The 17,004-nt window shown below is 40.6% G+C and overlaps 1 protein-coding gene across 4 annotated transcripts in view; it reads right to left on the reverse strand.

Moving 5' to 3' along the window:
* Positions 1 to 17,004, reverse strand: part of SCAPER (S-phase cyclin A associated protein in the ER) — a 312,151-nt gene that overhangs the window by 240,893 nt on the left and 54,254 nt on the right. For all 4 annotated transcript variants that reach the window (XM_066354622.1, XM_066354624.1, XM_066354623.1 and 1 more), the window contains one exon: positions 3,653 to 3,909. In XM_066354622.1, coding sequence (XP_066210719.1) covers positions 3,653 to 3,909 — 257 coding nt within the window. The remainder of the gene's footprint in view (positions 1 to 3,652; positions 3,910 to 17,004) is intronic.

The following is a 17,004-nucleotide window of genomic DNA, read 5'->3' on the forward strand; positions in this document are numbered from 1 at the left end:
AGAAGAGAGACACACTGTAAAATAGTACAGAATATCTGAGCACATAGTCTCATTATGCAATTCATAGTCTTTAGATTTCGGCATCCTCCAATCCCCCTTTAAGAATATTTAACACATAACCAACAAAAATGTGAAAACAATCTAAAATACACCATTGGATTAAGCCACATACATATTCATTATTTAAAAACCTATCTTGTTTAGTGACTAGAAGTAAGCCTTTATTGTCATTTTTAAACAGAGTCAGGAAGAATGCTGCTGTGTTTTCCAACTAGACTCCGCATGATGAGCTTCACGTAGAATTAAAATCTAAAATTTTGAATGTGAAACTCACAGCACTACTTAAATAAACATTAGCTAAATATTGCAGTGGCCATAAAACCCTGAGTTTGATTAATTATTTATATAAATATTAAACTTGGCCAAGTCTTATAAACTACTTTAAAAATTCTATTGGTCAAAACTTAAAGTGTCCCAAAGTGTTGATTTTAGCATAAGCATTATTTAAATTCTATCACATTGTTTATATTGCTATCAACATTATCTATACATCAGTCACCATGGTTTATAATCTTCTTGGCAATATTTATATTAGCATTACTGATATTTATAATATAGTCAACCCTGTTTAAAAAATCAATAGACAACAGGTTGGCAATAGCCAGAGAAAAAGGGGACGGGGGGTGGTGGGAGAAGGGCAAAGGGGGACTAACGGGGGTGGGGGGGGCAGAAAGAGACTTTGCTTTGGGTGGCAGGTGCACAAAACAGGGTGTAGATGGTGTTATATTGAGTTGTACACTTGAAACCTGTATGCTTTGGCAAACTATGTCATCCCAATAAATTTAAAATAATTTTTTTTAGGCCCTGGCCAGTTGGCTCAGTGGTAGAGCGTCGGCCTGGCGTGCAGGAGTCCCGGGTTTGATTCCCGGCTAGGGCACACAGGAGAAGCGCCCATCTGCTTCTCCACCCTTCCCCCTCTCCTTCCTCTCTGTCTCTCTCTCTTCCCCTCCCACAGCCAAGGCTCCACTGGAGCAAGGTTGGCCCGGGCGCTGAGGATGGCTCCATGGCCTCTGCCTCAGGCGCTGGAATGGCCCTGGTTGCAACAGAGCGACGCCCCAGATGGGCAGAGCATCGCCCCCTGGTGGGCATGCCGGGTGGATCCTGGTCAGGCACATGCGGGAGTCTGTCTGACTGCCTCCCCGTTTCCAGCTTCCGTAAAATAATAATAATAATTTTTTTAAATCATTATCATTTATGTAACAAAATCAAAGCCCAACTATAATGTAATGCTGAAAAAATATATAAATGTGCTAATTCCATTTTTTAGAATGACAGTGGAAAAAACAAATATTATCATTAACTTGACCACCATCAGCAGTGAGCTTTTATACTGAAACAGTAGTTTAATTCCTCAAAAGTTTTATGTATGAATTATTCCTGAAATTCCAAAATCATATAGGCTAATACATTATACAAAACCAGCAAAATTTTTATAGTGTTAAATTTTATAGTTAAAATACACATTAACATAAATGCTAGATGTTTAAGTGATATAAAAAAAATTTTTTTTAATTTAGTGACAGGAGGGGAGGCAGAGATAGACTCCCACATGCACCCTTACCAGAATCCACCCAGCAAGCCCACTAGAGGGCAATGCTCTGCCCACCTGGGGCCCTAGCTCCATTACAACCAGAGCCATTTTTTAGTTCCTGAGGCAGAGGCCATAAAGCCATCCTCAGCGCCAGGGCCAACTCACTCTAATCAAGCCATGGCTGCAGGACGGGAGGAGAGAGAGAAAGAAAGAGGAGGGAGAGGGAGAGGGGCAAAGAAGCAGATGGGCACTTCTCCTATATCCTGGCCAAAACTGAACCCAGGACATCCACACACTGGGCTGATGCGCCCGGGCCATCTTTGCTCCAATGGAGCCTCGGCTGTGGGAGGGGAAGAGAGAGACAGAGAGGAAAGCGCGGTGGAGGGGTGGAGAAGCAAATGGGCGCTTCTCCTGTGTGCCCTGGCCAGGAATCGAACCCGGGTCCTCCGCACGCTAGGCCAACCGGCCAGGGCTAGCAGATGTTATTTTAGACTAAGAAATATCACAACATTTTTCCTTAGCCCCTATATCACATCAAAGAACACTTCTTCTATTTCATTAGTTATTTACATAAATTATACTCATTGAACATGACTCTTTATGTAAACAAATATCTAAATATGCATTCCTTCATCAAATAAGTAAAATTCAAATGGACCAACAAAATCCTGAAACTATTCCTTTTAAAAAATTACATTACATATTCACAGATTCTTCTCCATCTGAATTGCAGAAAGTAAAAGTAGAACTGAAAATAATCCTTATTTTCCTCACCATTTTTAGTAACAGTGCAGATGAACTAGGACACCACTTTAACCAAGTAATCAAAGTTAATGACAAACGTGGACACTGATAATATACACCTCTAAAAATGATGCTAAGGACAATCACTGTATTTCTGTCAAAACTATATATATAAGCTAGGTGATATAAAGTACAGCATAGAGAATATAGTCAGTAATATTGTAATAACTGTGTGGATCAGATGGGTACTAGATTTACTGGGAGTCCCTTCACAAGGTATATAAAAGTGTAATCACTATTTGTACACCTGAAAATAATATAACACTGTATGTTAATTGTAATTGAAAACTCTTAAAAATTTTTTCAAACTGCATAAGCTAAATTGAATAATGAACAAACCAAGTAAAAGACATTCTACAGAAAAACTGCCATGTATTCTTTAAAATATTATCATAAAATACAGGTTGTTCTTGGTGAAAATATTAAAGAAACAAAGCCAAATATAATGTGTGATTCTAGAATGGATCCTAAATGAGGGGGGGCAGGGAATTCTATGAAGAAATTATTGAGACAACTGTAAAATTTTGAGTATTAACTATAAGTTATGTAATAATAATAAATGTGTCAAATTCCCTCAATTTTGTAGTTACAATGTGGTTATGTAAAAGTTTCCTTTTTCTTTAGACACATGTTGTAGTATTTGGAAGTGAATGAACATTATTCTCACCTGTTTAGCATACAATCTGTTTGTGTGAGATGCAAATATAAATTGAAAAAAATGTGGCAAAATGTTAATCTATGAATCTAGGTAAAAGGGATAGGAGGGTTCACTGTTCTATTCTTGCAACTCTTCTGTAGATTTACAATTTTTCACAATAAAAAGTTAAAAATGAGCCAGACCAAGCAGTGGCACAGTGGATAGAGCATCGGACTGGGATGCAGAAGGACCCAGGTTCGAGACCCCAAGGTCGCCAGCTTGAGCGCGGCTCATCTGGCTTGAGCAAAAAAAAAGATCATCAGCTTGGACCCAAGGTCGCTAGCTCGAGCAAGGGGTTACTCGGTCTGCTGAAGGCCCGCGGTCAAGGCACATATGAGAAAGCAATCAATGAACAACTAAGGAGTCCCAATAAAAAACTGATGATTGATGCTTCTCATCTCTCTCCGTTCCTGTCTGTCCCTATCTATCCCTCTCTCTGACTCTCTCTCTGTCCCTGTAAAAAAAAAAAAAAAAGTTAAAAATGAAAGAGAAATGTGTACATTCTAGCATACAGGTACTCCTTATAAAAATTCAGAGAAAGAATTTTCAGAACGTCCTACCTGAGTTCTCTCAGCAAGAGGATGGTCACAAGAGTGGAACGAGTCTTTGGGCCGAGCTTCTACAGCATTAGAGGGTCCATCTCCAACAGATTCACCTTTCTGTATGCTTTCATCTGGTAAAAAACATACATTTTCTTTATCACTGTCATCTTTTGACCTTAATGCCTGTGGTGAAGCTTTTGGCACCATAGCTGTTGATCGTGAACGAACAGGTCTTCCTCTCTGAACAGTCTCCCATCCTTCAGCATCCTTCCGTTCTGTGCAATTGAGAAGAAAATAATAAAGACTCATTGAGATGTTCAAAATTTTCAAAAACCTGTAAAATATAAGTATTTCCAATCTAATTCCCATTTTATACAGCTAATATACAAACATGACACTAATTATTATGTAAAATGTATTGTGTGTGTATACACACACAGAGAGACTCTCTAATCCCTATAACTACACTGTGGGGTAGGTTAGGGGTTAATCCTACCCCACAAACATTTTTTTTTCCTTTTTTTTTGTATTTTTCTGAAGCTGGAATCAGGGAGAGACAGTCTGACAGACTCCCACATGCGCCCGACCGGGATCCACCCGGCACGCCCACCAGGGGCAACGCTCTGCCCACCAGGGGGCGTCGCTCTGCCGCGACCAGAGCCACTCTAGCGCCTGGGGCAACAGCCAAGGAGCCATCCCCAGAGCCCGGGCCATCTTTGCTCCAATGGAGCCTTGGCTGCGGGAGGGGAAGAGAGAGACAGAGAGGAAGGGGGGGGTGGAGAAGCAAATGGGCGCCTCTCCTATGTGCCCTGGCCGGGAATCGAACCCGGGTCTCCCGCATGCCAGGCCGACGCTCTACCGCTGAGCCAACCGGCCAGGGCCCACAAACATTTTTTTTATTATCCCTATTTTATAAACAACAAAACTGAGATTTAGATTAAGACTGATGTAAGGCCACATGGTCAGAATAATAAACATTTATATAGTATGTAGTGTATACTATGTGCTAGCACTCTAAGGGCTTTGCATATAACACCTTTTTTTTTTTTTTTGGTATTTTTCTGAAGTTGGAAATGGGGAGGCAGTCAGACAGACTCCCGCATGCGCCCAACCGGGATCCACCTGGCACGCCCACCAGGGGCGATGCTCTGCCCATCTGGGGCATTGCTCTGCCGCAATCAGAGCCATTTTAGCGCCTGAGGCAGAGGCCATGGAGCCATCCTCAGCGCCCGGGCCAACTTTGCTCCGATGGAGCCTTGGATGCAGGAGAGGAAGAGAGAGAGAAAGAGAGAAAGGAGGGGGGAGGGGTGGAGAAGCAGATGGGCACTTCTCCTGTGTGCCCTGGCCAGGAATCAAACCCGGGACTCCTGCACGCCAGGCCGACGCTCTACCACTGAGCCAACCAGCCAGGGCTTATAACACTTTTAATCTTCACAACCACCCTATGAAGATTATCATCCCTATTGCATCAATAAGGAAACTGAGACGAAAAGAGGTTCAGTAATTTGCCCAAGGTCACATACTTAGTAAATTTTTCAAGATGCAAGTCCAGTCAAATTGGTTTGGTCTCCATGTCCCAATGGTTAAGTTAAAGCTGTCTCCCCACCTTCCAGAAGCCAAACACAGGCCTAGCTCTAAAGTCCAAGTTCTTTCCTCTATCCCACTACTAACAACATACCTTGACTTGGGGGAAAAAATATATTTCAATGATCATAAGATTACAGAATGTTAACTAAATTATCACATTCAATATTTCACTACATATACAAGGAAACAGAGGGTCTATATCCAGAGTCACACAACAAAATACACTAAAATAAATATGAATCTTCCAGTAAAATGTTTCAAAATGTCACAACCTGCAATATAGATGTATACACCTAGCCACAATTTTTAAATTTTACAGGCTATTTTTTTTTTTTTTGCAAACTTTTTTTTTAATAGATTCATTTTAGAGAGGAGAGGGAGAGAGAGAGAGAGAAGGGGGGAGGAGGTGGAAGCATCAACTCCCATATGTGCCTTGACCAGGGAAGCCCAGGGTTTTGAACCAGCGACCTCAGCATTTCCAGGTCGATACTTTATCCACTGCGCCACCACAGGCCAGGCCACAGGCTATATTTTTAAATCTCATTTTAACCCTTTGAGTAATATGAACATTCATTTACATCCTCATGCCTCCTGACCATCAGAGTACAATTGTACAAAAATTTTTATTTTAAAAATGTGTAAGGCAACATTAAAAAAAGGCAAATGTATGTTCTTCTTGTTTTCATAAATTGGTTATCAAACATGATTTTAAGTTAATAAAACTGGAACTGGAACTAATTTCATTTTTTGAAAAAAAAACCTCACTCCTGGGGGTCAGCAAGCATGAAAAAAACTTACTACTCAAAGGGTTAATACCTGCTGCCTAGGTGGAATCAATATTAGTCATACAATATATATTTATATTCCAGGTACTGTGGTAAGTGTTAAGACTACTACTATTCTATGATTTTATGATTTAATAAGAGATTGATTGAGTTCATAGAATCATAAAGTTTAATATTTAAAGAGACCACAATGGGCCCTGGCTGGTTGGCTCAATGGTAGAGCACTGGTCTGGTGTGTGGATGTCCTGGGTTTGATTCCTGGTCAGGGCACACAGGAGAAGCGTCCCTCTGCTTCTCTACCCCTCCCCTTCACATCTCTCTCTTTTTTCTCCCCTCCTGCAGCCAAGGCTCAATTAGAGCAAGCTGGCCCTGGCACTGAGGATGGCTCCATGGCCTCCGCCTCAGGCGGTAAAATATGGCTCCAGTTGCAATGGAGCAAGGGCCCCAGATGGGCAGAGCATCACCCCTTAGTGAGCTTGCCGGGTGGATCCCGGTACAGGTGCATGCAGGAGTCTGTCTCTGCCTCCTCTTCTCTAAAATAAGAAAATAAAAAATAAAAAAATCACAATGTTTATTTGGGTCAACTCTTCACCATTTTAAAATGTGGAACCTGGTGCAAAAAAAGATTAAGTGGCTTATTCAAGATCACATTACAAAATTTCAGACTGAGAAGACACCAGGCCTGCAAAAAACACAAAGAAATGACAACTTGCCTGATTTTTTTTTTCTTACATAGAGTCAGAGTGAGAGATAGACAGGGACAGACAGACAGGAACGGAGAGATGAGAAGCATCGATCATTAGTTTTTCGTTGCACATTGTGACACCTTAGTTGTTCATTGATTGCTTTCTCATATGTGCCTTGACTGCGGGCCTTCAGCAGACCGAGTAACCCCTTGCTGGAGCCAGCGACCTTGGGTCCAAGCTGGTGAGCTTTTGCTCAAACCAGATGAGCCCGCGCTCAAGCTGGCGACCTTGGGGTCTCGAACCTGGGTCCTCAGCATCCCAGTCTGACGCTCTATCCCCTGTGCCACCGCCTGGTCAGGCTGATTTTTAAGTTAATAAATGAAAATACAAATCAATCTACTTTATCTCCTAAACATTTTTCAAGTCAGTTCCTTTGAAATAAATCTATTGTTACTTCGATAAGTAATTGTACTCTCTAAAAATCAATAGGAAGAGTACCAGTTCTGACCAAGATGGCATAGCCCCCATCATCTCCAGGTCCTCCTTCTTACAACTAAGAACCCTGGACAGAACACACAAAATAAATACAGCAAGATTTCAAGAGACAGAACGAAGTAGGTGGGCTGCCTAGGGACTGAGGCAGGAAAGCAACACAGGAAGTTCTCTGAGCTGCCACCTGCTTCCAAAAAGGACACTGCAAAAGCCTCCAAACCAGAAGGACCAACAGACATAGACAAAATAGGCATCAGCAAAACCTGGGTGACCTAACAGGAGAGACAATCCTTTTGGCAATATTCACTCTATTCCAGTCTAACATCCATGTAAACTCACTATCCTCAATTTGAATAGGGGTAAGCAGGAAGCTGAACTTCCACTGCCCACCTAGCAGAAAAAGATGGTTATCCAATTCCCCACCAAAGTAGTTTCAGCAAAGTCAAATGGTGAGCTTAGCCTCCTGCTACAATGGGCATTAACAAAACTAAACAAGGCAGCAGAAACTGAAGCCCTCCACACTCCACTCCCCCCCACCCTCAGACTCAGTGTGACCCAGTGGGTTCTAACACCCACACCCACGAAGCAACAATGAGTGAATGAGCAGTGTTGAGCCAGAACTGGTAGACATGGATCCTCCCTACCCCCAGTGTCAGCAAAGTCCAATGCTAAGCACAGTCTCTACCTCCATTCAGCAGAGACAGAGCATAAAATAATCAATATTCTGGCCCTGGCCGGTTGGCTCAGTGGTAGAGCGTCGGCCTGGCGTGAAGGAGTCCTGGGTTCGATCCCTAGCCAGGGCACACAGGAGAAGCGCCCATCTGCTTCTCAACCCCTCCCCCTCTCCTTCCTCTCTGTCTCTCTCTTCCCCTCCCGCAGCCGAGGCTCCATTGGAGCAAAGTTTGCCCGGGCGCTGAGGATGGCTCTGTGGCCTCTGCCTCAGGTGCTAGAATGGCTTTGGTTGCAACAGAGCGATGCCCCAGATGAGCAGAGCATCGCCCCCTGGTGGGCATGCCGGGTGGATCCCGGTCGGGCGCATGCGGGAGTCTGTCTGACTGCCTCCCCGTTTCCAACTTCAGAAAAATACAAAAAAAAAAAAAAATCAATATTCTGTCCTTCCCCTCCCCCAGTGTCCACAGGTCCCTACTGATAGCTGAGCTTCGGTCCTCACAAGTATCGATAAGGCAGAACTAAATGATGGGAGGTAAATTTACTGGGCATTTGGATCCTACTTCCCTTTCTGTCACTAGAGTTCAGGAGGGAGCTAAGATTCCACCACCCCACCACCACCACCACAGCAACAAGACAGTGTGAGTCAGTCCTCCCTTCACTTTGCCCCTTCCTAGTGTCAGTGGGGCCCAGAGGAGAGCTGAGTTTACACCACCAGAAGGTACCAAGGAGGTGGTAAAAGTTGGTGCCTCAGATTTTCTGGAAAGTGGTCACAGGGACCAAGCACAGTGTCTTAAGGACCTGTGGGCCAAGCACAAAGGGGGTACATTGTGTCACCAAATTCCCTCTGAGAGGTAAGTGAGTATAGGACTAAAAACGTATTTGAAGAAAGAATGGCTGTAAACTTCCCAAACTTAGTGAAAGACATAAAACTACAGATTCAAGAAACTAATAAATCCTAGGAAACCCATGTTAAGACACAAAAATCTTTTAGGAAACACAAAAGAAGTATCTTTTGAATCTATGGCTAGACACTGAGTCCTAAGATTTGACACCAAAAGCATGATCCATAGAGACCTCATGGATGTCATCAAGATTGACAATTTTTCATCTGCAGAAGCTTTGTGAAGAGAATGAGAAAGCAAACAACTGGTAGAAAATATCCCACTAAGGACTACAGTCTAGAATATATAGACAACAATATTATTACAAACTATCCAAGTTGAAAATGGGTAAAAAGACATGACCAAACATTACACTGAAGAGTATATATGTGTGGCAAATAAGCACACCAAAGAAATTCAACATTATTAGCCATTAGAAAAATGCAAATAAAAATCACAATGAGCCCTGGCTGGATAGTTTGGTTCGAGCATTGTCAGAAGCACAGAGGTTGCTGGTTTGATCCCCGGTCAGGGCACATAAAGGAACAGATCAATGTAAATAAATAAAAATATCTTAACACTTATGATCTCTTGTCATTTTGTTATTATTATTATTATTGTTATTGATTTTTTGAGAGAGAGGAAAGTGGAAGAGAGGGGGTAAAGAGGGAGAGAGACAGATTTGTTGTTCTACTTATTTACTCATCCACTGGTTGATTCTTGAACTGTATGTGCCCTGACTGGAGATTGAATTCTCAGCTTTGGCATATTGGGAAGACGCTTTGACCAACTTAGCAACCCAGCCAGGGCTTATCTCTTGTCTTTTTGAAAACAGCCATTTTAACAGGTATGAGGTGATATTGTAGTTTTGATTTGCATTCCCCCCTTGATTAGTGATTTGAACACCTTTTCATGCACCTGTGGCTATTTGAATATCTTCTTTGAAAAAATGTCTATTCAGTTTCTCTACCTATTTTTTAATCAAATTGTTTGTTTTTTGCTATCAAGTTAAAGAGTTCTTTATATATTTTTGGATATTAACCCCTAAGGAGATACATGATTTACAAATATTTTCTCCCATTTTGTAGGTAACCTTTTCATTCTGTTGATTAGTTTCCTTTGCTGTGCAGAAATTTTTTAGTTTAATGTAGCCCTGTTGTTTGTTTTTGCTTTTGTTGCCTTTGCTTTTAATGTCAAATATAAAAAATCATTGCCAAGACATTTCTTTCTGAGGCCCTGAAAATGTTCTATAATTAACTGTGGTTATGGTTGTACATACATGTGAATACACTAAAAAGAGCTGAACTGTATACTTTAAATGGGTGAACTGTATGTATATGAAGTATATCTCAACAAAGACTGGTGGTAAAAAGTTAATGATAAAATAAGCAGATTTATGAAGCTTATTTCTGAAAAACTAAAAATCTACATTACTGTGAAAACTACATTTTTTTCTGAATATCACAATTCACTAATAGGAAGAAACTTTATTTCAAGGAAGTAAATATAATATACTCATTCTCATAACATCCTATAAAAACACAATGACTACATTAAATTTTATATCTATATTAGCCCTGGCTGGTTGGCTCAGTGGTAGAGCGTCGGCCTGGCGTGCAGGAGTCCCGGGTTCAATTCCCGGCCAGAGCACACAGGAGAAGCACCTATCTGTTTCTCAACCCCTCCCCCTCTCCTTCCTCTCTGTCTCTCTCTTCCCTTCCCGCAGCCAAGGCTTCACTGGAGCAAAGTTGGCCCGGGCACTGAGGATGGCTCTGTGGCCTCTGCCTCAGGCACTAGAATGGCTCTGATTGCAACAGAGCGATGCCCCAGATGGGCAGAGCATTGCCCCCTGGTAGGCATGCCAGGTGGATCCCGGTCAGGCGCATGCGGGAGTCTGTCTGACTGCCTCCCCGTTTCCAACTTCAGAAAAATACAAAAAAAAAATTTTTATATATTATATTTTAAAATAAAGATTATACAGAAACTGTAGTATTTTACTTCAAACATCTGGACTTTGAAATCTCTAATGAGAGGTATATTTAAATTTGTTTTCAGTTTTAAAAAATATTTTATTCAGAGGACTGTAAAACAAACACTATAGAGAAAATAGTATGAATCCCACAGTCCAATCATCCAGCTTCAATAGTTATCAGCATACTCTTATTTCATATATTTATCCTTCCCTGTTGGTTTTTTCTGAAATGTTTCAAATCTTAAACTGCATATCATTTCTCCTGTAAATAGTCTGTCTTCAACAGAAAAAAAAATTTTAGATATAACAATATTACTACAATAAACAATAAAGTTAATAATAATACATTAAATTATATACTATCCAGTCTGTGTTCAATTTTCATGTTTCACTTGTTTAAAACTTTGTATATAATGTTTTTAAGTTTCTGTATTAAACTTTAAATATATATATATATATAAAAACTACAAAATCAGACTTATAAAACCCATACATACCAAAAGAAAAAGAACTAAATTATGAAATTGAGTTTAATGAAAGATTTTACTTTCCAGTTCATTTCAGTGGCTCACCCTTAGGAGCACTATGATTAATAACTAATTTTTTAAAGAAAAGAAAAACACCCCTCTTTGAAAGCTTTCTTATAGAAAGGGATATTTTCTAAATTTGGATCTAATCCATTAACCAATAAGATGGCCAACACAAACATTATCATGTAATAAAAAAAATTAAAATAATTGAAGCAAGTCAGGGACTGAGTATATCAAAATAGAAACTATATAATAGGCCTCTAGACACCAAGAATTAGTTAAGGACAAATTACATTTTTAATGAACCTTCAGTAAAAACTATATTGAAAACTTATTCCCACAAAGAAGAATGTTTGTTGAGAACAGCAAATCATGCTTAAATTAAACTGTTAGCAGGCCAAGAAGTACACAAAACTAAAACCTGTATTTCATATCAGTTTTTACAATCCAGAACTTGCACAATATTAAAAAAATTTACAAATATCACTAATAATGTATCACTAGGATTCAAGTTAATACAACCAAAATTTGAAGAGCACTGAAATAATCCCAATCTGACTGTGATTTGTTGTCGTTTTATTTACTGCTGTACTTATTTCACTAATATTTTGTTTAAGATCTTTATATCAATGTTCAAGACAAACAGTATTTTATTGTAATATCCTTATGAGGTTATTTTTATTTTATTTGTTGATTTTAGAGAGAGAGAAAAACATCAACCGGTTTCTGTATTTGCCCTGACTGGAAATCAAACCCACAACCTTTGCATTCTGGGATGATGCTCTAACCCAGTGGTTCCCAACCTTTTTTGGGCCACGGACCGGTTTAATGTCAGAAAATATTTTCACGGAACAGCCTTTAGGGTGGGACGGATAAATGCACAAAATAAAATTATGCAACCAGCATAAAAACTGTGGTATTTTTAAATATCATTGTCGAATTTACGATATTTATTGGGCTAAGTTAAAGGAGGAACGAGCATGTCCTCATTATTCAAGCTGTATTTAAATTTGTTATTCTGACAACGTTTCATGTCTGACATCAGTATGTACTATGATAGGTTCAGGCTCGCTACCAATCATGAACCTACGACAATAAAAATAAACATGAATCCACTGTGTTCTCGTATGCAACTTTGTTAGAAGTGTCCTCTTAACATCACACCAACAACATAACATGAGTAACATCCTCTCTGCCTCCAAACACTTTCCAGTCGCTATGGTAACGTTTAAACATGCCTTAAAAATAAGATACAACACAAAAACAAATATAAAGTGTATGAAAAATATAACTCACCATTGTTATGAATATTGTAAGTTAAGGGTTACTTATTATAATGTTTATATAGAATGAGAGATAGTAGCCTATCTCTCAACAACCATAACGCTAAATCAGTGGGAGCCCTGAGCTTGTTTCTCTGCAATGAGACGGTCCCATCTAGGGGTAATGGGAGACAATGACACCCGAAGTGTGTTGCTTATGTCCAGTCTATTCCGTAATTTTGTTTTGTTTGCTGTCACTGCAGAAAATCCTGCTTCACACAAATAGGATATCGGAAATGGCAACAGGGTTTTTAGTGCTTTTGTGGCGATCTCAGGGTATTCTGCCATGACTTTAATCCAGAACACTGGCAGAGTTGTAGTCTCGAACATATTTTTTTTTTTTTTTTTAACAGAGGCAGAGATAGACAGGGACAGACAGACAGGAACAGAGAGAGATGAGAAGCATCAATCATCAGTTTCTCGTTGAGCGTTGCGACATCTTAGTTGTTCATTGATTGCTTTCTCACATGTGCCTTGACCGCGGGCCTTCAGCAGACTGAGTAACCCCCTGCTGGAGTCAGCGACCTTGGGTCCAAGCTGGCGAGCTCTTTGCTCAAGCCAGATGAGCCCGCGCTCAAGCTGGCGACCTCGGGGTCTCGAACCTGGGTCCTTCCGCATCCCAGTCCGACGCTCTATCCACTGCGCCACCACCTGGTCAGGCTCGAACATATTTTTAAGGCCGCCGTCATTTGTGATCTCCAGTAGTTGATCCTCTTCTTGCATAGACATGCTGGATTCACCTGGTTTGTTGACAAATGGATCGCGGATTCATTCCTTGGCAATTCGTGGGTCTTTTGTGGTTGGGAAGAGTTTTAAAAAGTTCAAACTCTTTTAAAAGCAAATACAGGTGATCGTGCACCAGCTGGGACAATGAAGGCTTGGGCTCAGTCTCTTCCAAAATCCCCGCGAATGTTTGAAACATGTCAAATATACCCCTGTTCACGCGTCGTCCCCACAAATCCAGTTTGGCTTTAAATGCAGCTACTTTATCTGCCAACTTGAAGACAGTTGTCATTTTCCCCTGAAGTGACCGACTGAGTTCATCGAGGAGGTTAAATATGTCGCACAAGTAAGCGAGTTTTGTGACCCCATTCCTCGTCACTGAAATGTGCTGCTAGCGGTGACTTTTTTCTGAGAGAAATCTCTGCAGCGGCTCTCGTAATTCAAACACTCTGGCCAGGGATCTCCCTCGGGATAACCATCTTATTTCTCTGTATAAGAGAAAGTGTCTGTGCTCCGCGTTCATTTCCTCACAAAGCTGCTTGAACAGGCGCGAGTGAAGGATATATGCTTTGATGTGGTTAATAACTTTAACGACATCATTCAATACACTGTTAAGTTCGGTGGTATATTTCGGCTAGCCAGCATTTCCCTGTGAATGACACAATGCGTAGACTCGCATTCAGGTGTAACCTCCTTAATCCGAGTAGTTAAACCAGACATCCTTCCGGTCATGGCAGCAGCTCCATCTGTGCATATGCCGACACAAAAAGACCATTTTCAGTTTTCCTGATATATAGTCATCCAGCGATTTAAATAGTTCTGAGGCTGTGGTTGGCAATGATAATGCACATAACATATCCTCGTGCACATCCTCTTGATAAAGATAACGCACGTAAACAAGTAGCATTGCCTTGTTGTCAATATCTGTAGATTCGTCAACCTGGAGAGCGTACCATGGTGATTTATTAATCCTTTCCAACAATTGTGATTCAATGTCCTCTGCTATTTCCTCAATGCGCCATGTAATGGTGGTAGCCAAAAGAGGCATCTGTGCTATCTTTTTAACCACAGCCTCTCCTAGAAGTTTATGACAAATGTCTTTAGTGGCTGGAAGGATCAATTCTTCACCAATGGTGAATGGCTTCTTAGCCTTAGCAATACGATTAGCCACCAAGTATGATGCTCTCAGTGCACTCGCATTTATTGATGTAGTGGCCACCAGTAATTATTTCTGTCCATGTTCATGCTTTTTTTTCTTTCAAAATACTCAGAAGGCTTGTCTTTTAAAGTAGGATGCTTGGTCTCCAAGTGGCCAAGCAGTTTTGATGGCTTCATTGCCTCATTACTTAGCCAGTCGCCAAATATTATGCAGAGTGGCCTTGGTGCGCAAGAATCACCAGTTGCAATAAATCCATACTTCAAGTAGGACTCCTGGTATTGTCTGTTAAATGAAGGCTTCTTTTTCTTCGAGGCCGTAGGTTCTTCTTCTGTCTCCTCACTGGCCCTTTTCCACTTCGCAAAAAAAACTTTCAATGGAATTTTGTTTTTCACTCATTTTGCTAGTTTATGGGTTTAATTTCAGCGGCAACGTATCACATGACCGAGACAAGTGTCAAGAGTGAGTCTTGGCCCTGGCCGGTTGGCTCAGTGGTAGAGCGTTGGCCTGGCGTGCGGAAGTCCCGGGTTCGATTCCCGGCCAGGGCACACAGGAGAAGCGCCCATCTGCCTCTCCGCCCCTCCCCCTCTCCTTCTTCTCTGTCTCTCTCTTCCCCTCCCGCAGCCGAAGCTTCATTGGAGCAAAAGATGGCCCTGGCGCTGGGGATGGCTCCTTGGCCTCTGCCCCAGGTGCTAGAGTGGCTCTGGTCGCGACAGAGCGACACCCCGGATGGGCAGAGCATGCCGGGTGGATCCCGGTCGGGCGCATGCGGGAGTCTGTCTGACTGCCTCCCCGTTTCCAGCTTCAGAAAAAAAAAAAAAGAGTGAGTCTTAGACAGATGTAACAGAGGGAATCTGGTCATTTTTTAAAAATAAAACATCGTTCAGAGTTAAATATAAATAAAACGGAGATAATGTAACTTATTTATTCATTCTCTGAGGACCGATACCAAATGGCCCATGGACCGGTACTGGTCCATGGCCTGGGGGTTGGGGACCACTGCTCTAACCAACCGAGCTATCCGTCAGGGCTATCCTTGTTAGGGTTTGATATTAAGGTTTTGCTGCTATTAGAAAACAAACTCCACTTTTTATTCCCAGGAAGCATTTAATAAGATTGATGGTATTTTCCCTTAAATATTTGAAAGAATTCACAGGAAAAGTCTTCATTACCTGAAATTTTACTTGGGAACGAATGTTTAAGTATAGATTCACATTTTCTAATTCTTGCCATGCAAGTTTTGTTACATTGTATTTTTCAAAGAATTGGACAATTTCTTCTAAATTTCTATATTTACTGTATAGTATTGTTCATAATATCTCCCTACTATCTTTTTAATTCTTGTAGGATCTCTACAAATGCCCCCATTTCATTCTTGGCATTACACCTGTCTTTTCTTTTTCTTCATTAATATTGCTAGAAGTCTATTAATTTTATTAGTCTAATTGAAGAACAACCTTTTGGTTTTGTTGATTTTCTCTATCCTCACCTATATATTTTCCTTCCATGTTCCTTGTTCTATTCTAACTTCTTGTGATAGACAAGAGTGTGGATTTAAGTTTTCTTCTCTTCTAATATGTGTAATTGAGGCTAGAAATTTTCCTCAAAGCATAGCTTTACCTTAATCACATAAGATTTTTAAATGTTCATTTTAATTAGATTTTCATTTTCGAAGTTTCATTGCAGTTTCTTCTGACTCATGGATTATTCAGAAATATATTCTAAAATTCCAAAAATTTGAAAATTATATGGTTATCTTTTTGTAACTGGTTTCTAACTTAATTCCACTATGTTCAGAAGAGACAGAATGGGTTCAATCATCTGAAATTCGTTGAAACTTGTATAATGACTCAGCATGTGTCAGTTGAACTCCATGTGTGTTTGAATACGTATAGTTACAGTCATAACAAAATAACCTGCATCAAAATTAAACTTTTTTCTTCCAAACACAACTATAAAAGCTAGACAAAATATATAAATGAACTGTTTAAAGCAATTGGAAAGCAATCAATATAAGCAAGATTTAAAGAAGTAAAATCCCTGAGAAAAAGAAAGGACAACAACATGAGATCCACATTCACCCCAGAATTTTCCCTGAAGACATTTGGAATTCACAGTGCAGGTGAAGTGAGCCCTCGCAGAAACCAGCAGTCCTGTCTGGCTGAGACAGACACTAGAGTTCAATGAGTCTAAAGCAACTGGGACTTCAGGGGCAAAAATCTTGGAGAGGGGGTGACTGCAGGAAAGTGAGCCAAAATGTCTGCATTCAATCTTCCCTTAAGAACTCTGACAATTGCTAAGCTTTGCATATATAGGGCAAGATTCCAAGGCACCCCACAGAAAGCACAGCTGGGATGCTAATGAGCTAAGCAGATCTTGTAACAACTGGATGGCGCTGAAGAAACAAAAGTTGGAAAACAGGAATGTAGTTGCCCTGGCAAAACCCCAGGTTTTCAGTTGATACCCCAAAAAGAATAAAGACAAAATTAAAATATATCAACTTTAATAAAACCTCAAACCAAACTTTGACAGAATTAAGGTGATCTGCTTGTACTCTTATCTTC

Source organism: Saccopteryx leptura, chromosome 13, assembly GCF_036850995.1.
Source record: "Saccopteryx leptura isolate mSacLep1 chromosome 13, mSacLep1_pri_phased_curated, whole genome shotgun sequence".
NCBI classification, from domain to species: domain Eukaryota; kingdom Metazoa; phylum Chordata; class Mammalia; order Chiroptera; family Emballonuridae; genus Saccopteryx; species Saccopteryx leptura.